This window comes from Pleurodeles waltl, chromosome 8 (genome assembly GCF_031143425.1).
Source record: "Pleurodeles waltl isolate 20211129_DDA chromosome 8, aPleWal1.hap1.20221129, whole genome shotgun sequence".
In the NCBI taxonomy this organism is placed as follows: Eukaryota; Metazoa; Chordata; class Amphibia; order Caudata; family Salamandridae; genus Pleurodeles; species Pleurodeles waltl.
This window is the reverse complement of record NC_090447.1, coordinates 848,993,383-849,020,653: the sequence shown is the minus strand read 5'-3', so window position 1 is coordinate 849,020,653 and position 27,271 is coordinate 848,993,383. Positions and strand designations below refer to the sequence as shown.

Below are 27,271 nucleotides of genomic sequence, written 5' to 3'. Positions count from 1 at the left end.
GTATGAGGGAGTTGTTTCTGCCCATGCTAGTGTGGCAGCTAGAATATCATTGTTACATGCATGTTAATGGTGGCCAGGTCTATATAAACAGACCAAGCAGTATGTCCTTTGTTGTGACATCTGTCAGTAAACAAAGTGGTTCACTATCAAATGCCCACAGTAGACACCCTCCTAATTTCTAACAAACTGTTACGTGATTCCCCGCCCCCCCCCGGACGATAAGGATGCCATTTGTGAGCAGTTGCAGAGCCGCAGGACCCACGGAAGCAGGCTGCAGTTGTGGTGGGCAGGGGGAAACTGCCTGAGCTGCCATCCGTCTTGCTTGTTTCCCTTCCTGCATGCAGCTGTTGTAAGCTGGAGACGCCACGGACACCAACTGCACACAAGAAGGCATAAGGTGGCACAAGGAGACCACTAGGATACAACAACTCAAGGACAAAAGGAAGACACAAGGAGGGCACAAGCTTGAGGTAAGGGTCTGCGAGTTTGTGGGCTTGCGGGAGCGGTGGGCTTAGGTGCCCACAGCAGAGTGTGTGTTCTGACTCCCTCGCGGAAGCGGCCCAGCCAGGTCTGGGTGAGGCTTGCTGGGGCCTGGTGAATCCCTCTCACCTTAGCCTGCAGTCCTACCCGAAGCTCAGCTAAACCACGCCACACCAAGCCACCTCAGCGCCTCCTAGGCAGGCAAATAGAGATGGCATCTAGGTCAGATTGATCAAGAACCCATATAGAGCAATTAAGCCTCATAAATAATACAACCCAGTCCACATTGACCCACTGTCTCCAGTTGTTATTGATCCCGGAATATAAGTCTAGGGGCCCCCAAAATATGCTAAACTGATCGACTGTCCTCAAATTAATAAATGCTCTTCCGGGGCTGGATCTGGTGTCTCCAGATGAAATTGCTGCTATAAAATGTATACAAGCCCAGGGTTGCCAACAATCGGACCCTACAGTAGTAGTATTTGCATCACCAGACCTCCCATTGCCAATTTTGGAAAATAAAAATACCCTAAAAGACTGGGGAATTGAGGTTGTTCCCTAATTACGGGAAAGATACCCATATCTGCTACTGAAGGATTGCCCTTTAAAAAAGAAGGAAGTAACGCCCTGGTCAGTTTTGCCATGAGCGATTGGGAAGTCCAACACCGGTGAGTCTGCTAAAGAAGTAACTGGAGAAGGCATGGCAGTTCAATTAGATCTGAAAATAGAGACACAGGAAGAAGAGACCCAAAGAAGGATCATACCCAGACAATCATTGACAAAAGGCCAGCCCCAGCACAAATGGTCTTGGCTTCCGACGGCGTTAGTTTCCAGGTCATCTCCAAAAAGCTGAATGATAGCCCAACGACCGCCTCATCTGCAAGGGTCATTGAGTATTTGCTCTTGGAATATAGGGAGCCTCGAGTACAAGGTGCAAGGCTCAGAGGTTATTCAATTTCTGGGTTCTTTTGATATTATAATGCTGCAGGAAACATGGGCTCTAATGAGTTTTCCCTTAATCGGGTATGAGGAATTTAGCAAGCTAGCAGTAAAACTCAACACTTTTGGAAGGGCTAAAGGAGGTTTAGCAAGCTACATCAGCACTAGACTTAAGGCCAAGATGCAGGATCCGCAAAAAGGAGATCAGCCATTCCTACTGGTTTGCTTGGATGACTGGGCAAAAAACACACGTGATCCTTTGATTTTGATGCATGTTTATGTTAATTCTAAAAAGAAAATGATGGAAGCCAACAAACTTTTAGATCATCTGCTTCACATCACTATGCCCACTGACTTGTCTCAGGTGATTTTAATCTTAATCTATTTCATTCACCAAGTGAGGATCATGTGCAAATAGCAGTCCCACTGCCTACTCAATCCCTGCCTCCTCAGAGGAAGAAAGATAAAATCAGTGAAAAGTTAATTAAGAGCTGTGAGTTAGCAGGTCTCTTTGTGCTGAATGGGCAGTTGCCGTCGGACACTACGCACACTTGGACAAGAACCTCGGAAAAGGTGGTTTCACACCTGGACTATAGCCTGGTAAGCGCTTCTCCATTTCATTTTGTGAGTGATTTCAGAATACAAGATCATCCAGGCAGCGACCATAATCCGCAAATAATTACAGTTCAGAGCAAAGTACATATCCAGGAAGAATCAAATCTCCTTAAGGGTGAGCTCCGTTCTGAAAATTTAAAGAGACTAAAATGGAGTTCCCGTTCGGTTAAAACACAAGCGGAGGAAGCAGTCGTGACCCTTGTAAAACAAGGCTAACAAACCGCGGAATGTAGTTGCCATATGGGAATCATTCTCAAAAAATCTTGTCAATCAGTCTTTGGTGAAGGGTAGGTCTAGGGGTGCATCCCTGGGACATAATAACAACATACATATGCCTCGTGCAGTACAGTTGAGGAAATCGGTGGTGAATAGACTTTTGAGGCAACTGCGAAAACATCTGGAAGATGACTAAATCCTAAAATCTCTACGAAGGAAAGGAAGCTCCTAAAACAGGACATTTGGCTTTTTAAAAAATCAAAACAAGAAATGCTATGGGCAAAACTACATCATGCATCGGCATCGGTAAAGTCTAGACGTTTCTGGAGATTTGTTAAAAGTATTGAAAAAGGCCCCAGGGCAGCCAACAAAGCAAATATTAATGAGGAGTTGTGGGTGGGATACTTGAAATCCCACTGGAAGGAATCATCCTCAGCATATGCTGGCCCAGCTCAATGGGAGAGGGACTCCGGCTGGGTCTGAGGCCCAGGACTCCATCATGTTTACCCCACTTGAACTAACTAAAATAATAGAAGAATCATGTAGAGACTGTGCACCTGGTCCCAACGGTATACCCCAGGCCCTGTTTGAACAGTTGACAGCAAGATGGGTGTTTTTTTTACTGTTATGTTTAATTACATTTTGGCAACAGGTATAATCCCGGGCAGCTGGGGAGCTCGATAATCCATCCTGTTTATAAGGGAGGGAATGCGTCCCAACCATCCAACTATTGCCTAATTCCCCTACTGGATGTGGACCTCAAATACTTTTCCACAGGTGTTCTGCAGCACTTACAACGGTGGGCCTCAGACAGTGGTATGCTCCTCGTTAACCAAACAGGCTTTTCTAAGAAGCAGGGTGCCCTAACCAACCTTATAGCTCTTAGTTTAATAATTAATACAGCAAAGGCTAAAGGGACGCCTCTTAATATGTGCTTTGTGGATTTTAAAGCCACATTTGATTGTGCTCCTCGAAACAAACTGTGGGCAAAATTACAGAAATGGGGGGTCCCACCAAATTTATTGAATGCCATTATTATGCTCTACTCAAATACCTGGCTAAAAATCAAACTTGGGGATGGTTCCCACCTATGTAGGTCTATTGAGACCACATCTGGATTGAAGCAGGGTTGTGTTTTAGCTCCACTCCTTTTTAATCTATATATAGCATATTTGGTGGCTGCCAAATATCTAACCTACTTTATGCAGATGCAGATGACCTGGTGCTGTTTATCAACTCTAAAGTAAGTTTACAGAAACTTCTGGTCGGTTTAGAAGGATATGTGCAGGCTAATGATCTGGAAATAAACCAAGGTAAAACGAAAATAATCTCCCTTAACCGTAAACCCTCTCTATCTCGTAATTGGTATTTTAATGGGTGTCATATAGAGGAAGTGGCAGCATATACATATCTGGGGGTCAGGATCAACTCAAAAGGTACATTTGCAGGCCACAGAGAAGTAATTAGGGAGAAGGCCCAAGCCCTAAATCGTGCTTTTGGGTATCTAGCAAAATCAATCCTTGGGCTTCCTCTTAAGCTGATGGCCATGGTTATGAGAGCCAAATTACTACCTACGAGCTCCTGTGGTACAGAACTAATAAAGGGAGAGGAAGTAGCCCTGTAAGATAGGCTATTAATTACATTATATAAACAAGTCTTTCGGCTACCCAGATTGGCCTCCCAGGCTCAAATTTGATTGGAATTTTCCCTGGATAGGTCAGCTGCTTTTATTAAGGCTTGCTATAAATTATGTCATGCTACTAAGGGAACGCTAGCTAACTTAGTCTGTCAGGAAATTAATTTTGAAAGGGGTAATAGTAACTTCAAGATGCATTTGGAAAAAAGCATAGCACAGTTGGAGCTGGGTGATCAATGGAGTAAATCATTGCCGTCCAAAGCAGTAAATAAATCAGCTAAAATCTTAAGATGGCTAGAAGATATGGAAGAGCTATCTAGAAGGTCACATGGATGGTTGGTTTTAAACTCATAAAAACTAGGTATGGAATCACACATTCTGTCTGCTCCTTTACCCCTGAAATTTAAACAGAGCCTTTTACAGAATAGATTAGGAGTTTTTCGAACCCTTGATTTCTTACCTAAATGGAAAAAAGAGGCTGGGATACAATTCCAAGATTGTAGGTTATGCCACCAGACTAGGGAGACATTAATCCATGTGGTCTGTATATGTCCCGTTCTCCAAAGCTAGAGAAGGGAACTACTACGAAGGGAATTTATTGCCCTAGGAGTTCGATCCTGTAGGCCAGCGGTCATGTCAGCATTAGACCCAAGTATGATAAACATCAGGTTAGTTCAATTCTTGAGAATCTTTGCCTCCCTTGTCGCCTCTCCTTGTTCCCTCTAACGAAGGAGCAGAGGCTGCCACTCCATGTCAAATTTAGGCAAAGCAGAGAAACAACCCGCTAAACAACTGCTCCCTGCCCTACAGACACGCTGAAGCATCTAAGAGAGGGCCAGTCCGTATTTTTATTAACACTGTGTTGGGGCACCAGGGCTTTTATTATGATTGTGTTCTTTTATTATGATGAATTACTGTTTTAATGTTGGGTACCTCTGCTATTTGTGTATTTCACTTTGGTATTGTGAGTATAACAGCCTTGCTTGCAAAGACCAAATGTGATATATAATGTTACAATGGACAGTAGGATCTTAGCCTGAGAATTGTTCCCGGGTTTTAGGTGTTCTTAATATGAGGTATTGCACTTTGGTACTGTGAGTATAACAGCCCGGCTTGCAAAGACCAAATGTGATATGTAATGTTACAATGGACAGAAGGATCTCAGCCTAAGAATTGTTCCTGGGTTTTAGGTGTTCTTAACATGAGGTATTTTTAACATGATTGTGCTATGATATTTTAGTATGTTCATGTTTACTTGACACTTTTGCACTTGCACTTTATTGAGTAAGAGCGTTTTGATTGTTAACCAATGAGGGTTTTGGGTGAATGGGTAAGATCACTCCTGGTATGGCTAACTTGGCCTGTTTTTTCCAGGCATTTTATGGTTTTCATTAACTAGTGAAGTACTTTTTCAACAACAACAAACCCTTACAATGTGTGTGCTTGGACCATTGTGGTTCCCTGATACCTGACAGTGCATACAAATACATTTTAGTCGCTTTTGACTCATGCTCCAGATTTCTATGGGTTTGGCCACAATGTTCGGCTGACGCTTGAACAGTTATTAAAGATCTGCAAGTTTTTATCGGCATATTTGCTGTTGCGGCTTTCCACTCAGACCAGGGCCCTGCCTTCGCCTCAAGGGCTTTAAGGACACAATGGCTTTGTTAGGGGTTCAACTGCATTATTCATCTCTATTTCATCCTGAGGGAAGTAGGGTCATGAAGCGAAAGCAGTCCTTAACAGCCAGAGTATTAGGCAGTCATAGCTGGCTTACTCACCTGCATGGAGTCCAGAGAGCACTTAATAATCTGCCCAGAAGGTCCCTGGGGCATTCGGACCTCGTACAAATGCCTGTACGGAACACAAATGTATGTTCCAGATCTTGACGGTCCTGACGCAAAGGTGGCAGATACAACTTTTGACGTAAATGAACGTGTCACTGTCTTGCAGGACTTACAACGGTTCCGTAACGACAACGTATCTGCAAGTGCTGCCTCCTTAGGAATAAGGGATGTACCAATAACATCTACCGGCTGAATTCCAAAAGTTGGGGATCTAGTGCGTTAAAAGAATGCTGTGAAAAAGAAGTTTGGTCCTTCCTACCGTGCACTAGTCCTGGGAATACACAGTACCAGAACTGTCATTCTACCACCGCTGCCTGGTTCTAAATTGCTTTGTCTCCATCGACAATGTCAAGCTACACCAAGTGGCTGATCCTGCACAGCAGTTTTAAGAAGCAACGCTGACACCTCTCCGAGATTGGGGAGGGTGGAAAATAATCTTTCATTATTTCCATTAACTTTTTCTATGACAAGTAACGTTAACAATGTTGAGCGATTGTACTCAAATTCTACACAAATAGATGGTATAATTTACTATGAACCCACGAGAGGCCTCTTCCAGATGTCCTCTTCCAAACACTGCTCCAGTTTTTGCATGAAATGCTTCTGGATATTTTGCCGACATCAATGACACCTTCATCGACTCATCTGCCTCTACTGCAACAGAACTGTCAAGAGCACGTAAGATGATTATTTGGCTCAAAATTAACTATTTTATTCTTCCATGGAGCTATCTGTGACTCTTATTAACTGTACTTGTCTTTTTCCTTTGGATTGAGTTTGTCACCATTTTCTTTTTACTAATACATGGTCATGACCTTCTTGAATGCTCTATGGTGGAACCGGTGGATGAGATCATAAAACCCCATTTTCCCTTTAACAAAGTCCGCAGGGACTTGTCCCTAGTGAACTTTTCCGGTATACCAATTTCAGATGGGATTGTTTGGGATAAAGTATCATTTGATACATATGGCCCAATGGAGGTCATCCAAATTCTGTATGCATTTAAACCTTTCATGAACAATGTTATAACACCCGGAGTAGTTTCTGATGATTGGGATGTGAAAACAGTTGATTCTATGATGTCTGATTTGCAGTATTTGACTGTATTTGAAAGTGAAGATGTTTATCAATCCAAAGAAAATTATGGAGATATGTTATAATTATTATGAACATCATTTAATTCACAGAGCAAGTACCCCAAAGTCTATTTTTAATTATATGCATTAGGAACACTGTCTGACTCCTCCAGTGGGGAGTTTGAAAACGTATACTGAAAAGTTTGCATATTTTTGTGGGCACAATGTATCAAAAATGCTGAGTCGTATTATTTTAAACTGCCAGTAATGGAAAGTCAACACATTTTATTGACTGATGCAAAGTTGATTTATTCTGATTCCTTTATTTCCCGGTTAGCTATAGAAGGCTTTGAATATTTGTTGAAGTCAATAGACTTAAAAAGTGTGTGGGGAACTAAAACATGGCAAATAAGGGGAAAGCAAACTTTATTTAGAGCATGCCTGATACCTGTTCAAATGATATGTTTCAATGAAACTGTACAACAGACAAGTTGTTTAGCCTTGGCAAAAATTAAGGATTTGAATGCGCCTAGTATTCCTGCCCCTGCAGAATTTTGCAAATGACAAAGGTACATTAATGCAACTGAGATTCAGCTCGATGAGTGGGTCAAGAATAAAACATTTAACACATCACTTGCATGTCCTGAGGGTGGTTATTGTGGCCAGTAGATACCAATGGGTGCCATACACATTTTGTAAACTCCATGGAGGGTTCTAGAACAAATAGACCAGACCCTCGTGATGTGTCATCGGAACACTTGGGTATAGTGACAACATATAGTGTAGGGAAATTATGCCAGAAATGATTGTAAGGTTCCTCACTTGATGCTGTTAAAGAACACCTCAGTCTCCTGTCTAACAATACAGATTTGCAGGATATCCTGTTATGCCCCAGAAGACAACGCAGAAAGCGCTTCTTATATGCAGTATATAATGACATTTGGAAACTTTCTCAACAAGAAGCTGCTGCTCGGTTAAGGCAAATAGATCAGGAACATTTACTGAAAGCATTAGCCATTGTAGATAATGGGATTAACAACTTGTTATATATACACTTTAAACAAAATAGTTTTTTCTGCAATAGGCATAATACAGAGTGACATGTCATCTTTACACCATGGACAGAGTCAACTTAGGTCCATTATGCCGTTAGGTTGGACACTACAAACATTGAAAGCAGGTCGTGCTCCCTGGCAACACGTTAGCGCAAGGGACATATTTTCAACATTTAATTTAACGCAGCAACAACAAATAATGGCTAAGAAGGAAGCAACCTATGTCATGCTAAACACTGAGAAATTAGAAAAGTTGCCTTTTACTGTGGCTGAAATACCATCTGCTGAATGGTTAATACACAGGGTTATTAATCTGCCTATTTCAACACTTCATTTCACATTCTGTTTGAGACACATTCCAGGAGGCAGATATGAAAGGCTAGAAGATAGTTACATACACGAGGTGTGGGAGCTTCCCTTTTCGTACAAATGTTTCAATGGCATGAAAGAGGTCTTTCTTAACGGCAGTGAATGCGAGACTTCTGTGAGCCATTCAATTGTTTGTAAGCAGCTGTCTTTGCACTGGGCATGTAATGCCCTGGCAGTGAACTTGGCTTGCTAACTGCAGGGAGTTCTAATCCTCTTGTTTAGACCTGCGCTCCAGGTGCTCTCAAATGGAAGCTATGTACTCCTTACTAGTAAGAGTTGTTGTGGAATGCGAGCCAGAAAAGCTTCTGTTATTTCGGTCTCCCAAATTATCACCTGTTGCGGGAATGTCCTTTTCCCCCCTACACAACAAAGGAAGGGGCCAAAATTTGGCCTCACATGACTACTTCATATGTGAATTTTGGCAAGTTGTTCAGACTCAAGCTTTATTGTTTCAGAAACATGTGGCGCTTACATCTGCGCATGAGACCTATGCGCTTCAAGTTGTGAGGTCATCTCCAGAGATTCAGTCCCTTTTAAGTACAAACTTTCCGAGACACTTTCGTGAAATTGTGGAAAAAATATTTCACGTGTCTAGTACTACTGAGTTCGTGCATTTCTTTAAGGCTGTTGGTTCTGGTTTCGTTCACACCTTTTCCTCTATATTTTGCTTGATACCTTCAGCCATACACTCAATAATTTTGAGTGTTTTGGGGGTATTTCCGATTACTTTGGCTATAATTAGTATGATTCCGCTGTCGCTATTTTTTCTGCGCAATGGCTGACCCTTCACAACAAGGAGGACTTAAAGCGCTTCCACCAACGCAAATGTATCATTAATGAATGATGCAGTATTTCGGAGCACCACTCCTGAAAGAACTGGAGTGCGACTGGTCTCTGTCTGTTTTGGATTGTGTGCAGCCCGTGCTTCGATGCCTTTGGTACCATCTCGAATGTGCACTGAAAGTATGTCTTTCTAGGCGGCGCTTAGTTTCATTGGACACTGATCTATTAATATTCTCACTGAAGGCTCATTGCCAGACATGCGCGTTGAGGGTGCGTTTGCTACGGGACGATGTCTATGAGTTGCCCTTCGTGGCTTATGCAGTTCTTAACTCAACATTGGACACAACACAGAATGCTGCAGCCTCAGCTGGAGCTTAGGCTTTGGAGCCTGGGTGCTCCTTGGTTTTCCTTGGAAATAATCTGGCTATTTTACCACGTGCCGAAGTGCAACATTTCCTGACTTCAATTGTCCCGGGTATAATTGGCGATTTTAAAAATGACATTGACTTTTGAATTTGGTTTTATTGGCGCCACTGGTGATGTTTTAAATTGTCCCATGCTCAACTGTATTCTAACTTATCATTATTGACATTCATGTTTATATTCTTTTATGAAAAGGTTTTAGTAGCTTTCATATTTTATTTTAGGGTTTTAACCGCCTCTGAACTGGCAATGAAAGGGTGCTCTGTAGCTATTTTAACCATGTTTTAGACACTTTATTTTAGCAAACTAGGCCTGCCGTTGTGCACTTTAGCCCAGTTACATTTTATTGAGCATCGCTTTGTTTTTCGAGCATTAGCCACATTTGAGGTGTTGTTTTATTTTCTCTATTTGGCTATCTGATTGTTCTTTCACTTAGGAAAGCATTACTTTCATAGCACAGCATTCATTTCACGTGCTTTCCTCAAGGCTGAAGTCAGATAGGGTTGCCGGCAAAAGTGGTATACTGGGTCTCCGACATTCACAGAAACATACATATCCTTATGTGGGGACCTATTCTTAGAACGTTAAGGCCCTGATTTATACTTTTTGGTGCAAAACTGCACTAACGCAGTTTTGCACCAAAAAGTTTAGCACCGGCTTGTACCATTTCTGTGAACCAGCCGGGCACCATATTTACGGAATGGTGCAAGCCGGTGCAAAGGGTAGGCTAGCGTAAAAAAAATGACGTTAGTCGGGTGGGGCTGGTGGTATGGAAGAAGGGGGTTTTGCACCAAAAAATGACATTCAGCAGGTTAGAGTAAAAAAAAAAAGACTCTAACCTGCCTAGAGTCATTTTCTGATGCAAAACCATCCATACCACTTGACTCCTGTCTTAGAAAAGACAGGAGTCATGCCCACCACCCCAATGGCAAGCACAGGGGACAAGGGTCTCATGGGCATGGTCATTGCACCCAGTGCCATGTAGGGGGACCCATTTCAGGGCCCCCAGTGGCACTTTAAAAAAATGAATACTTACCTAAACTTACCTGGAATGGGGTCCCCCATCCTCCGCTGTCCCTTTGGTGTGGGTGGGGGTGTCCCTGGGGCCTGGGGAGGGCACCTATGGGCTTATTCCATGTTGTTCCACCATGGAAACAGGTCCACAGGTCCCCTAACTCCTGTCCTGACCCAGGCATTAACAAATGGTGCAAAGCAAGGTTTGCACCATTTTTTACCCCTCCTTCAACCGTGCGTGATTTTTCCACGGGAGGAAAAATAAGGCGCTAGGGTCTTAGAGTCATTTTGTACATGGGAACACCTACTTGCATCTCATTGGCGCAAAGTAGGTTCCCACGTCTAAAAAATGACTTTAACTCCGTACATTTGGCGCTAGACATGTCTAGCGCAAAAGTATAAATATGGAGTTATTTTTGCACCGAATTTGTGTCAAAAAATGATGCAAATTTGGTGCAAAACAAGTGTAAATATGCCCCTAACTGTTTTATTATAAAAACATTTCGCTGTCCCATACACGTTACAGGAAGATTCCAGCCAGGCGACCACGACTGCATGCTGACCGATGAATGTCTTCGCTACAGCTGATTGCTTAGACTGCCAAATCCCTGGCCTCTATGGGTACGGTGTATTTTTAGACAACAGACTTCCTTGCTCAGGTATGGGGGAATGATGTCTTCCCAGTGGGGAAACCTGAAGGGCTGATTAGTGCTTATCACGCTCTGCTCTAACATAGCTTAGGTAGGAAATATATATTTAATTTATTCCCAGTGACGGTATGGTGTGACTATTTTTGTGTTTCACTCTTCTTGCCACAATTTTGCTTCTAGCGTGTTTTGTTATCCTAGTTATTACAATACATGCCATTTTATGTAGGATGCAGTTACTGCAATAAACCTTATTGAACTATAATCTGCATCTGTTTTGTCTTTGCCTGTGTTAGACGAATGTAACTGAGAGAAAGGGATGAGATCTGATTGATCACAATTCTCCTGAGGAGTCCTCTCATGCGCCCGGTCGCACAATCATCACCACTCTTGGGTGGAGATAAGGCACTGCTGGTTGGCCAGAAAACCCGGATTGAGCCGACAGGTGTCACTTGGTGTGGAATTGTACTCAGTACCCCACGACTCAGGTGACTCTGCTGTTCAAATGCAGTTGTCTCATTAGGATAGTGAGAAGCTATGCGACAATCTGACACCCATTATTGGCAGATAGATCACCTAGGTATGGTTTAGTTAGTGTGGTTGTTTTAGGTAATCTGAGCTAGTGTGATTTTCAAATAGGTAGCTCCTACTGTGTGTTTGCCTAATGAATGTGATACACATGCGTTGTTTTGTGTTGTTACATGATGTTGGCACTTTTCAGGCACTTCCTACGGAGGGGTCAGTTGTTCTTAAGATATGTTTTATACATCTGTATTATGATGGAACTGTTCTTCCATCATATGTCCTGACCCTACTTCATTATCTGTTTTCAGCAACAGCACCGGCAGGCAAAAAGAGACGGGACACTGTCGAGTGGGGAAGCTTCTGGCCACGGGACCTCCTAGCAAGACACCACAGTCAGGAGGAGACCCAGTGGCCCGGAAGGCGATGGGAGTGCCACAGGGGGAGATTGGATCTTTCACTTCTTTGGAATCCTCCTCCAGTGGCCACACCGTAGTGGTGGGGGACCAAACAGAGACCCCTACTACCATCTCTGTCCTCCATCCCCACTCGATGACCACCCTCCCTGTAGCTCCCTACCCAGTTGGCTGTGCTCGCTCACCCAAGAGGGTGGCCATCTCCTTAGCCCCAGGCACCTCTGCCCCATCCCGTTAGCCCTGCTGCCCTCAGTGAGGAGGCTACTGGCCTCCTGACGTGGATCTGTGTGGGTCAGTTCACCATCATGAATGCCATCTAGGGACTAGCAAGTCACATCCGATAGAGCAATGCGTTCCTGGAGGGAAGTCACAGTGCAATGGCTGGCCTACAGATATCTTTTCAAGCTCTGGCCTCCTCACTGATGGCAGCCAGTCACCCCTTGTCTCCCATTGCCCCTCCACCTTCCTCTTTCCAGTCCACATCGCCCTTTCCCGACCCAGCCAAAGCACACAGACAGATTTGAAATCATCCACCTCAACACACAAGGGAAGCACACACAAACATAAGCACCACAAGAAACACTACAGGCATGTACACAAACAACATCCACCTGCAGACACATGATTAGTTATAACCTGCCTTGACACCCCCTCTAACCCCAGCATCACAGACATGACACCAGGTACACCTAAAGACACCACATCAACATTCACTGATCCAGTCACCACACCCATTCTACCCGCAGACACCACCCCAGCAGACCCTCAGACATCCACCCCAGTCACCACACCCGCAGACACCATAACCACAGACACTCCTACATGGAGCACATCCACCAAACCTGCAGTCACCACCCAGAAGACAGCCACCCACCCACCCCATCTCCCAGCACCTCCACCCCCTCTCAGCCTAAGACACGTAAACGCCCTCATTCACCCACCCAACAGATAACCACCACACACAAGCCCACCTCCCACAAACATGCACCCAAAACATCCACACCTATATGTCATACAACCACACTTTCACCCTCCATGTTCAAACCCCCTTCTGATGACTGTCCCTGTGTGTCTAAGAAAGTCTTCCTATGTAATTTTGACCTTTTACTTACTCTGCCTCCTGTGACACACCCAATCATCGCTCACCCTCCCAAAGGCCATCCCTTCCACCTCAAAGGCCCCCCCTTACCCTCTGCCAGCAACCATGCAGCTCCCTCTGCCAAGAAGAAGTCCACCCCTTACACAAAGGTTCCCCCCAAACCCAAGCCTAAACCTATTCCTCCGAATCCCAACCCTCCTCCCCCCTGCCCCCACCCCCCAATGTCCCATGAGGTGCCTGACTGCCCCCTTGATGCCCCTAACTGTGAAGGTTACATGGCAGTCAGGAGTCAAGTTGGGGCACCTTTTTGTGCCTTTGGTGCTTATGGCACTATTGTGGACTTGCCAATGGCCTATGACATTGGTCATATCAATGACATTAAAGCCAACCAGTCCTTGGGTTGTTGGTTACATCTTTGTCCTGCATTTGATTCCTTAGGTGTATGTTGTTCCTGACATTGGTTGAGTGTAAGTATTTGTGTGAGTGTGTGTGTGTGTGTGTGTGTGTGTGTGTGCTGCTTGCAGATCCATGTGTGGTGGTTTGCTGTATGTGGGTTTGTATGCAGTGCTGTGGTTCCCCCCAAGTGAAGGGTGTGTGTAATGTGTTCGGTTTGTATGTGTATCTTAAAGGTTGTTGTCATGGTAGTTTGTTGTGTTTGTAGTGGTACTTGTTTGATGTGGTTATGTGCAATGTGGACATGTATGGTGTATGCCTTGTACCCTGATGTGACTATTGTATACATGTGGCATGTGTTGTGGAGTTTTATCAGTGCAGGCATTTAGGTCATCATTATGACTTTGGTGGTCTCTGAGCGAGTCTGCCAAAGCCACGGTGCCAGAAGACCACCAGTGCTGGTGGTCTTCCGCACGCCATATAATGTGTACTGCTGGATTCCCCCCATGCCGTGGGTGGATATCCGGCAGTAGCCATGCTGGCGGGCGGTGGCGCTCTGGTGTTGCTACCACCTGCACTCCCCCACCAGTAGGACGCTGCCAGCCATATTAAGACCATTAATAGGGCCTGGCTGTATCCTGCTGGTGGGGTGCTACCGGCGGTGGCAGCAAACCTTCCCTGCCGGACGACCTCCTCGTCGGACAAGGTAAGTCGGGCATCCGACAGGGGAAGGGGGTGGGAGGGTGTAGGGTGTTGTGTGTGTGTGTATGGATGTGTGTGTGCGTGTGTGAATGCCACTGTGAGTGTTGTGGTGATGCGTGGTTGTATGCGTGTGAGTGAATGCATGTATGAATGTGTGAGTGAATGCATGCATGGATGCGTGTGAGTCAATGCGTGTATGGATGAGTGTGAGTGGACGGGTGTCTGGAAGTGTAGGTGAATGGGTGTATGCGTGGTGGGTATGGGTGTCTGTGTGCACGTATGTGGGGTGGGGGTGCTATGTGAGTAGGGTGGTGGGGGCGCTATGGGAGTAGGGATTGGGTGGCGTTATGTGAAAATGGGGCACTGTGACTGACGGGGATCAGGTGCTTGCTGGGGAGTCGTGAGCCATCTACCGGTGACAGGAAAGGAAAACCCTGTCACCGGTAGTCCTACCGCCAAGGTTTTTGTGGTGGTGCTACCGCCATGGAAACCATGGTGGTAGGCTGGCTCATAATACCGCCTACAGTCCTCTGTGGACCGCCGGATCGGAGATGAACATCTCTGACCCAGCGGGTCATAGCGCCATGGAGGTATGGTTGGAGATGTGGCGGGTTGGTAGCGGCCAACAAGCCACACTCATAATGTGGCGGTCTTCACCGCCAGACAGTTGGTGGTGATACCGCCATATTAGGGTCATAATGACCACCTTAGTGTGTTGAGTTGTCCTTTTTTCTTTGCCTTTGTGTGCATGTGGCTGTTTAGGTGTGTGTCCCTCAGTGCTGTTTGGTATTTTGTATGGTGTCTGGAGTAGTGTATGCTGTGTATACTTCTCCTTCACCCGTATGTATGCCTGTGCAGTACTTTTGTTATTAGTAATGTTTGTCTCTAAGTTGTTAATGTGTCCAGTTTGCGTGGATTTTTTTTTTGGGCCTTGTTGTAAAAGACGTATCCCAGTATAGGCTCCTTCCATGTGTGGTCTTGCTGCTGTCATTGCTGCTGTACTGGTCTTGTTGTGGTGTGTCGATTTATGTGTTTGTTATGTTTGTGTGTGTGTGTATGGTGCATGGCCTAGTTGATCCTATGTAATGTGTGTGTGATGTGGGTGTCGATTGCAGTTCAGTTTGATGGAGGTGTTTTGTGTCAATGATGGCACATCGATGTATATGTTTGTCCAGTCCATGGCCAGTGTTGTGTATGAGTGTGTGAATTGTATTTGTATGTGCGCACTAGTTGTGTTGTTGTTGTGAGTTAGTATGTTGTGTGGGGTTGTGCGACCCTGGGCCTTTGTTGTGCTTCCATGAGTATATGTGTGGTATTGACGTGTAACATATGTGAGCAGGCTGACGTGAGCATGTTGTTTATGTGTTGGTTTCTTTGCTGCTGTATGTGAGTGTGTGTCAATGTGCTGTGACGTGTGCGTGCAGTCCCTCACACCCCCCGTATGTTTGTTACTTTACAATTTTTAACATTTCACAGTTGACAAAGGTGAGTGTGTGTTTACTTACGTTGTTGTTGTCCTCGTCGTGTGGATTCCTTTGTCTTTCTGCGAGCAGGAGCAGCCGGATGACATCTAGGTGTGGATCCATGGCAGCTGTGGATGTGTACGCCTTCACAAGCTTATCTGGGTTATCAAAAATGTTTGGTTACCTTAATTCAGTAAAAGAATTCTTGACAAAAAAGAGAGCCAGGGAATTCCAGGGAGGTCCTTATTATCAGGTGGTTAAACTCAGCGTCTGGCTTTAGCCAAACCAAAATCTACTGTAGCAAGTGCTGCCTTTTCAACACCCAACTCTTCATGAACTAGGAAAGAGGTAGAACTGGTCGGAAGAAATAAGTTTCTACCCCCAGATATTGCTTATATATGTAGCAATAGAGACACACTTTTCCTCGTAAATCTTTAAAATAGGTGCTAAGGGTCTATGGCCAAGTCAGGCAGCAAAACCAAAAATCGAAAAATCACTCTCATAAAATGTATTGATCTAAAGAATAGGGAAAACCAGGTACCTGCAGACTCAAACACCAGTCCTAAATATGAATTAAAGCTAACCTTACTAATAACTTTATCATTCACCCTAAAAGCTCTGATTTTGTGCCTCTAGAGCCAAACACCACTACATGTGTTTTTTTAATTCATACTTAAATCCAAAGAATCCATGAAAGCCACAAATGAATGTAATAACTGTCAAAGACTCATTGCTGTTTTGGCTATTAAGAATGTATGGTCTGCATTCAGCAGTGCAGGAATCGAATGCTCTCTGACACAGGGCACATCATGACCCCAGTCCACAAGAATACTTCATAGTTGATTAATCTAGAGGGTAAAAAGAAAAGAAGCAAGAGTGCATCCCTAACATTTACTCAAAATTCGTAAGATTAAAGAAAAAGTAGCCAGCCATCATATAAAAAGTCAATCAAACATGTTTGAGCCAACGATGCTTGGTCTTCTTTGTCATCTATTATGGTGTTGCAATCTAGGCAATAGTGCTTTGCAAATATGAAAACTGATTTCCAATTGACTGCCTAACAAATCTCAGCAAAACAGTCATTTCTAAGGTGTGATGTGGTAGTCACTTTTCCCCTTATTAAATGAGTCCTCCATTTTCCTGTAAGGAATACCTATGTCTTTTGGCAGGAAAGTTTTATGCAAAATGTGATCGGGTGGGCTGCTGAATGCCCGGAATTCATCATCAACAGACCCCTTCTCATCTATTCAGTTTTTGTTTTATGAATTACCTTACCATTACTGAGGGAGACAAGGGGCAACATGGCTTACTCGAGATTTCACCTCTCATAAGTCAAGACCCCTCCCCACACAATGGTAGTATGTAGTGTACTACACTGTGCACATTTGAATATTTTGTATATCACTGACGAGATAGAAGAACATCTTCACTACATATAGTATATTTTTTAAACTGGGTTACAAAGTGAATTTAAAAAAATCAAAAATTGGTTTCTAAAATGGATTCTTTCTAATATGTGAACTGTCCGGTGCCAGAAAGAACTCACAGCCAAGTTCCTAGAATAGTGTGGAACACAATAGCCTCCAAGCACTCTCAGAACATTTCAAGCATTAATGTAATTGATAGAACATGCCACATTATGCACAGAGAGTCCACTAGATTTTTACTCCTACATTCACATGGAAAGAAACTTACATATTTAGAGCCTTATAAAAGGACATGCTTTCAACTCCACATGTGCCTAAGTATTTTGGTTGTAGCAGTAGTTCCCTAGATATGCCTGAGTTGCACACCTAATACATAACAATGGCCAAACTACACAAAATGATGACAAATCGCATTTTATTCTGTAGCAGAGGAGATAGTTCTTACAATAAAGTTCTTGCCACAGTAGAAGCAACAGTTACTAAATAACTATCTAAAGTACACAGTAAGAATATTGTTAAAGACTAACTTATACCATCTCCGCAGCTGGGCAACCGAGAACAATATTTATCCCCCTAATCAGACAGGCTTTGCAACGGGCCCCGGAACGGTTACAAACATCTTAACTCTTTCCATTGTCATTGACAAATGGAAACAAAAAAGTCAACCTTTGTATTTGTGTTTTGTAGACTTCAAATCAGCTTTTGATTTGGTACAGCAAAGCCATTTTATGGGAAAAACTAGCAGCCTGGGCCATACCAGAGAAATTGTTAAAGGCCATTCAGAAGTTATATACGGATACATGGATCAGAGTAAAAATAGGGAATGGATCTTTCCTCTCAAGAAAAATTGAGACAAAACAAGGTCTGAAACAGGGTTGTGTGCTGGCACCGTATTTTTTCAATCTCTATCTATCAGATTTGACCGTTAAGCTTAATAATGCGCACTCCCCAAGGTTGGTGACATGTTTATCTCTAATCTGCTATATGCTGACGATGTAGTAGTTCTGAGCCAAATTAAAGTAGGACTACGACAGTTCATCAGCAATTTAATCGAATACGCCAAACTGAACGGAATGGAAATCAATCAAAAAAACAAAGTGACGGAGATCAGTAAAAAAAAACCCTAGAGATAAAAAATGGCATACACAAAGGGGAGTCTTAGAACAAGTCAATCACTATAGATACTTGGGCGTACTATTTGATAATCGGGGTTCCTTTCTCCCTTAGAAGCAGGATTTATATAGAAAAGCAAATGTTCTACTGCTTGCCTTTCGCACTCTAAGTGGCCCTAGCTACCGTCCCCTGCTACAAGTTGTGGCAGCTAAACTAACCTCGACGATAGCGCACGGTAGCGAAGCCCTGCGTGGGCAAGATGCCGCCATCCTAGATGGTATAATTGCAAAAATACCAGGGTATACTTCACAAGCTCAAATCAGACTGGAGTTTGGGTACATAAACCAAAATATAGCAAAGGAATGTAGCTATATTAAAACCAGGAAACACGTACAGCTATCAAGGGGAAATCAATTCTGCCAGGCGATTTGGAAGGAAATTAGTTTGAATCCTACAGCCAAATCCAGACAGTACCTAGATCAGGCATTAGAAGATTTGAAAGTACGGGAAATATGGGACCCAAACCTTTCCTATTATGCATTGAAAAAAACCTTAAACCGAACAGCGAAGAAGAGATTAGTATTAATGGATAAGAACCTGTTAGCAGCCAGGTCGCACTCTTGGATGGTAATAAATCAGCATAAACTCCTGAAATATCAGCCATATCTGGAGGCCGGGTGGTCAAAAGCTCAGAAGGATCTTTTTATTAAACACCGATTTGGCCTTATTCCTGGTGGTGTTTACCAAGCCCCATGGGAACGTACTGCAACAGTTCCCCAGTGTAGGCTCTGTGGCTGTGGACTGGAAGACATTGCTCATCCGATCTGCATCTGTATTGGCCTACTGAATGAGTGTAAGACTCTATTAAAAGCAGCATTAAATCAGAGGGGAATACGGTCCAGTAGAGAAGCGGTGACCGCCTGCTTTAAACCTTCTGACTATATCCTGAATGCCAGATTTACAAAGTTTTATGCTTGACATCTAAAAAACTACTGCAAGCTCATCAATTAGTATTAACTTAATATATGTTTCTGCTAGCCTACAAGGCCTCCGCACAGTATTCAGGAAAGTATTTTTAGCTCCGGAGTATTAATTTGATTTTAGATAAATGTATAACTTATTTTAAAGAAAAATTATTAGAACTTGTTAAGATACCTCTCTAACATGCTTAGAATCGCATACATAAAATGAGTAGAGTGGGAAATCGATGCATGTTATAGCAAAACGTATGTGGCTATGACTAAAACATACTCCAATCAGGAGGTTTTTTGCCAGCACAACAGTAATATTTATGAAATGTATAATTAGAAGAAAAATTACGGTTAGCTATACAGATCTTACATTTTATTAATTTAAGAAGAACGTTTAGACCAGAATGGAAGGTATTTGCTTTTTATTTTGTATGGGGTGAGTAGTATCCTTTAAAAAATGTATGATGTATTGTTTTTTATTAACTATGAATTTAAATGAACTTGAACTTGAACTATACCATAGTTAGAAGCCGCAACCAAGGCGGGGATAGCAAATTCCTGAATTATGTTGGGTGCAATGGGCTACAAGCCAAGTGAATTTGAACATTCAATTTGAATACGCTCTGACACTGAGGAAACAACACTTCCTTTTGTATCAACAGGCAGAGCCTCACGCCCTATAAATAAGATCATTAAATGGATACTATACTGTATCTTCTACAAGCAGATCTGGGCATCCTACAGTAGGTAAAAAAACAGAGATACTCCAACGGTTGTGCAGCAGTAGAAGGAGTGTTTGAGGATTATGAATTTAAAATGAAGAGTACACAGGTGTAAGCCTTCAGGAGTTTCAACTGTACACACTGCAGAATTGAACACAGTTCTTCTAGTTTTACCAAAATTAAATATTTCAATTCCAAAATGTATAGTTTCTGACTCATCATTTTGTGTGCAGGGTTACAATAATATTTTAACCCAATGAGAATCCAAACATTGCAAAGACTTGTGAGGGAAAACGATAGTAGCAAAGCAGCTCTGGGCACAGGTATGACTAGCAGGCTTCAAAAGACAGCTTCAATAGGTGGATGTACAGCACACATTGGACCCAGAAATACACCCAGAAATACAATCATCATACAGAAAGAGAGCCTTGCCTCCAAGCTGTATGTGAAGTACAATTACTTTATGGGACAAGATGGGCTCCCTAAATTTACAGCATTGGTAATAGAAAACTGAGAATTACCGAATCTATCAGGTAGGTGTGAACTAATTAGAGCATCTCATAAGCAGACCGCTGCAGCACAGCAGTAACGTCTGCAACTGTATGTGCATTACAGTAACATTACTGGTGGCCATCAATATATATTTCAATATTTCAACCACATCATTCCAATCAATAAATAAAGAGAAGCACAGACTCTTAGCAATGGATTCCTGTAGTTGTTTTACATGGGAGTAGCTTCGGCAGTAAGTCAAAGCTAGCATAGTCACAAAAGATTTGTTCTGCTTAGCGGCATTAGTGGAGTGGTCCCTTTCACTCAGATCAAGGACTGGTTTTTACCACTAAAATATTAGTGGAGTCACTAATCAAACTGTGCGGTAGAGGGATAGGATAACATACTTATTCAAGTCTTCACTATCACAGTTTTGAGTAATGGTGCACTGGGCTAACTAACCCATACAGAGTGCAGAGCTTTTATCAATATGCAGAGACATGTACTGCTTAACTGCTCACCTTATTAAGTGGTTTATGGTATTACAATATACATGCTGGACCTTCATGGGGGAGAAATACTCATCATGTCTTGAGCTGCTACTCTAGATAACCTTTGTGGTATTGGCTGGATACTCAAAGTCAGTGAAGCCATACCATTGATAGCTACAGAAGGAACAAGCACTGTGATTTTACACAGTTAAGAAAGAAGGAAAGGAAACAGGCTTGAATTGACCATTTGATGACACACAATGTGGCCCATCTGTTATTTCCATCCAGTGCTGCTACTAAAACAATGCAACCTGTGCCACAGTTAAGCACCCTCCAAAGGAAAAACAATCAGGTCCAAACAAGGATCTATAATTGATAAGCATTGTGATGGTTAAAAGTGAGTGAGAATCTGATTTGAACTCTGTGAGAATACCACCTGCAGAATAATCTCTCTCAGAAAACACTGAAGTTTTACTTGATCGAAGCAGCAGAAAACAAACATACTCTGAGCTGGAATTTTCATAATGTGAAATGTTCTTCCTAGAACAACCAATAAAAAAAGAACAAATATAAAGATTTTAAACAACAGATCAGTCAAAATGTAACCTGGCAAAACAGATGGGTCACATTCAGGCACACACTGCAAATATACTCCAAACTCCCTTTGACTTATGTCTGGATAGTGTTAAGAATAAAAGCACTTGCAGTACGGGTGATGAGGGGTGGCTCAGATACGCGAAGATTTGGCTACAGTTGGCGGCCAGGTGGCTAAGCAAAATATTGCACGGGGATAGGGGACGAGGGGCCCTCCGTGAATTACAGACTGGGAGAGGGACTTAGACTGGTGCCAGAGAGTATAAAAAAGTGATTTACTAAACCAGGGGATGTGTGAAGAAATACGAAAAAATATGGTCCAAATGGGAGGCCTATAGATACACAATTGAATAGCTAGGAATGAGGGATTATCCTCTGGGCTCTCAGGAGGTGAGGGGAGGCAAGAGAGACTGGGCGAGGCATAAGAGTAGATTTAAGATCAGTGGTTGTGTAATGTTGGTCGATGGCTGGATGCTATTGTGTACCTTGTCTGAGCCGCCATGCCTATGTAATTCATATGGGTTCCAATGTATGCTGAGCTTTGTTTACAATAAAAGTTATAAAAAAAAAAAGAATAAAAGCACTTGCAATTTTGTTGATAATGTTGGTGTTCCAATGCAAATGGTGCATTGGATGCCCCACAACTTTGATGCCAATGAACATCTGTAGTGTAGGAAGGTCAACATCCTTCCCCTCCCCTCCACCCATACTCCATCCAGGAATGCAAGACTGACTGCAGGCACTAACCTGGGGTTTGAAGTCGAATATGTACTGCAATGTCCTTTCCCCAGGGCTTGCTGAGTTGTTGCGTTCCGGTAGAGTGACCAACAAAATTGGAGACTGGACTTTGGAGACATGGACTGTGCCTGCTATACTGTGGGCTCTAGCCCACCACCCCATAATCAGGCAGTCGTAACCCTGCACCATGATGAGCAAATCTTCGGGCCTTCTGGGGGTTAAGCTCCCAGGAGTAACCTGATCAGTGTGTGTCCATCCACCAGAAAAGAGCAAACCATTGACCCATTTGAAGCATTGGGTTGACCTTTCGATCAGCAACAGGCACCAAGAGGGCTTCCTGGAGTGACTGGGTGGTGGAGAAGGGGTGAAGGTGGGGTGGAGTTCTTCCTGTCCTAGTCCTGTCTCCAGAAAGATCAATGATGTAATGCTGCAGAGGTCTGGATCAGTTTAGGGGCTGACAGAAATTACCCCAGAGAAAATGTATCCTTTTCCATGTAGACCCAGAGTCCTTTACTTCAAGGAGTCTGGGGGAATGAATGCATGGGGCAGGCTGTGGATCTGAAAAGCGAATGTCACAACTGCCCAAGAACAAGCATTTGCAATGCAATGGGTCTCGCATTTGCTCGAGTTAGAGCTATTAGCATTGGAAATTTCTAACTGGACTTTTCTTACCACTCAAATATAAAATGAAAAGTAAAACAGTTGACATAAGCGAGCCGATTCAAAGCGCCTTGGCTGCCATGAGCATGAGCGCGAAGGAGAGACACAAAAAGAAAAAGAAGTTCTCTTGCAGTCAAACGAATCAGCAATCGTGCAATTATCCACGTACCAGGGGCAGTATGCAAGGCAGTAACAAAACTGCCCCAAGGTGGAACAAACATAAAGCATTTACCAGTGATAATGGAGGATTTTTTAAAGGCAAGCCCATGAATGAGTGAAAGTTATGGGCGTGCGGTAATTTGAAGGAAAAAAATGCTGCTGTAAATGCACATTTAGCAAGTGTGAGCAACTGATGTTCATGTTCTGTTGAATTTAGTGCTTTTTCTTAGCGCAGAATTCATTCTTACATCCATTTTAGATGTGAGAGGGTATTTTGCCCTAAGGAAATAACTCTAAATGCAGAATGACTCTTCTTGCGCAATTCTGCTAATATCTTGCCTACCGTTACGTTATTTTGATGAGTAGAAGTGCACTTCACCTGGCTGCTGTGATTAACACAGGACACAATTGTTGTTATTATTATTTTGTTTTGTTGGTCACTGAATTAAGAAGTGGTCATCTCTTTCTGCTCTTGACTGACAATGTTGTGTACTCTGTGCATCTTTCACGTATTTCTTGCCAGGTGCCGGCTGGGTGTGCACACCTCATATGCAGCAGCTTCACTGGTCCGCAGACGCCCATGGGAATTACTGAAATCTATAGTTTGGAACCCTTTTTTCTAATTTGAACCCTTTTTGCGCATTTTGTAGAACCTATCTTATACTGTTCTGATGCAAGTTTAAAATAATGACTCACATATTCCCAGTGCTTTCTGTCACAGACTGGGACCTAAACATTTTCAAGTAACTATTTCCCACTGCAACAACCAGAGTCAGTGGTTCTTTGGGTATAGACACAGACCTGCGTAGTGCATTAACTAATGAATAGTTCATAATGTACAATAGTGCATTTCCCACTGATTAACAACTTGCATTTATTTTTCAGTTAAGCAGTGTATTATTTTATATGTACTGAAAGTGGTAGACTGAAAAAAGCTACAGTATCATTTGATTTTTTAGTCATGCCTTTGATGCCTCCCCTACACTCACTCACCAAACGCACTTTGTGGAGAGAGTGCCGGACCTTCAGACTATGAAATGCTCTTAATGAATGGGCGTGATCCTGTATTACTGGCAGGGTCACTTGAATTATGTGATTGTGCGGCTGCGGTGATTGTCGCACAATTATAGATTTGCATATTTGCCACATAATCCATCATGAGCTGCATAATCTGCAGATTTTTCACACAAAAAAGTGTTTTTAGTTCAAACTGTTCAAAAGTTACTAAAAACGCAGCGACAAGTGTTGGCGCGCAGTGAAAGGCCGTTTGTGAAGCTGGACTTGTCACCTTGTTGTTTCTTTTTGCTACATGTGGGTACCAAAATGGTACTAATCAGGTGCAACCAATGTCCAGACAGTGTTACAAAGTTTAAAAAATATGAAATACTGAAGTAACACTATTACAAAATGAGCTGTATGATGTTCATAATTTGCGTTTTGTTGCTGCATAATTTACTCAACCCTGCCACAGCACGTGGCAGACTCATCTGTCTGCCATGGGGAAAGAACCAAGGCAGAAAAACACCATTACTAGAACCTCAAAACAGGAAGCTCTTCTCAGCAGGTTTGATTTTAGAACCATTTTTGCAAGACCCACAGGTCTGCCAAGTTGTTGTCTGTCCCTGGGAAATAATCTGTCACCAGGTAAATGTGGTTGTGAAGGGGCCACTTCCATATTGTCTGAGAGAGGTGTTACAGTTGGTGCGAATGTCCTCTCCTCTGTTTCTGCACATAATACATGGCTGTGATGTTGTCTGTGCGGACTAAGGCAACCTAGTGAGATAGTTGATGAAGAAATGCTTTCAGGGCTAGAAACACTGAAGCTTGAGGTAATTGATATATGGGGATTGGTGACTGAGATCCCAGTGGCCCCTTTACTGTGAGGTCTTGAAGGTGAGCATCCCAACCCTTTACTCATTCATCTGTGGTCAGAATGACCTGAGGCATATGGTCTAGAAAAGGCTGCCCTTCCAACAGGTTGGTTGTGTTCCACCGTTGCAGAGAGCGGTGAGTGTGGTGTCAAACAACACTAGATCTTCCAAGTGACCCTGTGACTGAGACTACTGATGAGACAGACACTGCTGTAGGGGACGCCATATGGAGTCTGGCATTGGGAACAATGGCAATACAGGATGCCATCATTCCTAAAAGGGGCATAATAGTCCTGTCTGCTTATGAACGATTCTCCTGAAACTGGGGGAGAAGAGACAGAAAACTTTGAACGCAGACTGGGCTGGGGTATGCTAGCCCCAACTCGGCATTGAGAGTAACTCCTAGATAAGGTTGTATCTGAAGCGGTTGGAGGTGGAAATTGGAAAAGTTGAGTGTGAAGCCCAGAGTGTAAAGGAGACCCACTGTCAACTGGGTGTGATAGTGGCACTGTCGTAAGGTACTGACTTTGATGAGCCAGTCATCTGGGTAAGGGAAAAAGTGGATGTTCTGTCTTCTGAGGTGTGGGGCAACTACAGCTAAACACTTTGTGAAGACTCTGGAGGCGGTAGTGACCCCGAAAGGCAAGACTTTACACTGATAATGTTTGCCTGTAATAACGAACCTTTGGTATATTCAGTGTGCAGGGTGGATGGGAATATGAAAGTAGGTGTCCTGTGGGTCTAGAGCTGTCATAAAGTCGCATTGTTGTGGAAGCAGAATAACATCTTGAAAAGTAACCATGTGAAAGTGTTCTGACAAGATGTATTGGTTTAGTGGTCTTAGGGTGAGAATAGAAAGCTGACCTTTTGGGGAATGAGGAAGTATAGAGAATATACTCCTGATCCCTGGTGTTATAAGGGAATAGGCTCGATGGTCCCTTTGAGGAGAAGGGAGTGAACTTCTTGTTCGAGAAGGGTGAGGTGTTTGTGTGAGAGTCTGTGAGTGCAGGAGAATATGTGGAAGGGTGGTAATGAACGCCAGACAATAACCATGTTGGATAAGAAAAAGGAACCATTGGTCTGTGGTGATGTTGACCCATTCTAAATAACGTTTTGGAGGTGTCCCAGACAGGTGTGGAGTGCACAGGAGAAAGATGGAAGTAGTCACTGCTCACAGTAGAGGAAGAGCCTCGGGAGGCGGAATCTTACCTCCGCCTTTATTGTTGGTGCCTCTGTAGGATTCCCTACAGAAACCCCTGGAATAGGAAGATGAAGGCTGTATGGATTGGGAAGTAGACACCTCGGAGGATGTGGATCTGTAGGCATCCCTGAAAATGGAGCGAGGAAAAGTGCCCCTTTGTGTGGGGGACTGGAGAGCACCTGTGTCCTTTGCTGTACCCGAGTCCTTATTTAGCTTCTCAAGGGTAGTAGTTAGTGCCAAAAATATGCTCATTATCAAAGGGCATGTTAAGGACCGCTTGCTGTACTTCTGGTCTGACACCAGAGCAGGGGAGCCATGCGTGCTTTCTTAGTAGGACACTTGCACTGATGTCGTATGTAGCTGTATCTGCGGCATCGAGGCCACAACAGATAGAATTATTTGAGATTGTTTGTCCCTCAGCAACAATTTTTGCAGTGTTCATCTGGGAGAAATTGGAGGAGATCCTCCATTTCATCCCAGGGAACCCAGTCTTATCTCGCCAGTAACACTTGGGAATTGACGATTTGCCAACAGTTAGCTGTCTGCGCCACTCTTTTGCCAGGGTGGCATGGTGAGCAAAAGAACGATGTATTAAACCCAGATCTGTGACTGGGGGTGAGTGTTTGCATTGTTCAGCACTCAGTCCATCATTCTTTGTGTTGCTAAAGTTGTCCTAAGTGGGAAGGGTATGCCCAGATGTGGGTCCTGTTCTCACTGTGCCACTGGATTCAAGTTAGCCTGGCTGATGAAGGGTGATTCCCTGAAAGCTGTTCCAATATTCTTGTTTCCGGTTCAGGGATGACTTGGCTTGGCAGTTCAGGCTAGACTGTTTCCACAAGGAACAGGGTCAAGACTGATTTGCATATGGCTGGGTCCAAACTGCGGTGGCATGGTGAGCAAAAGAAACAGGGATTAGACGTGGGTCCCGTGCTCACTGTGCCACTGGTTTCAAGCTAGCCTGGCTGATGAAGGGTGATACCCTGAAACCGATCCCAGGATGCTTGTTTCCGGTCCAGGGAGAACCTGGCTTGGCAGTTCGGGGTGGACTGTTCCCATTAGGAACAGGGTCAAGACTGATTTGCATTTGGCTGGGTCCAAACTGGGGTGGCATGGTGAGGAAAAGAACAATGGATTAAA

At 43.5% G+C, this 27,271-nt stretch overlaps 1 protein-coding gene across 1 annotated transcript in view; it reads right to left on the bottom strand.

Moving 5' to 3' along the window:
- The window catches only part of LOC138249562 (putative nuclease HARBI1), a 37,920-nt gene that overhangs the window by 9,249 nt on the left and 1,400 nt on the right, over positions 1-27,271 (bottom strand). The window contains exons 2-3 of the mRNA XM_069203508.1: positions 18,454-18,505; positions 15,734-15,853 (exon numbers count right to left, since the gene is read on the bottom strand). Coding sequence (XP_069059609.1) covers positions 15,734-15,853; positions 18,454-18,505 — 172 coding nt within the window. The remainder of the gene's footprint in view (positions 1-15,733; positions 15,854-18,453; positions 18,506-27,271) is intronic.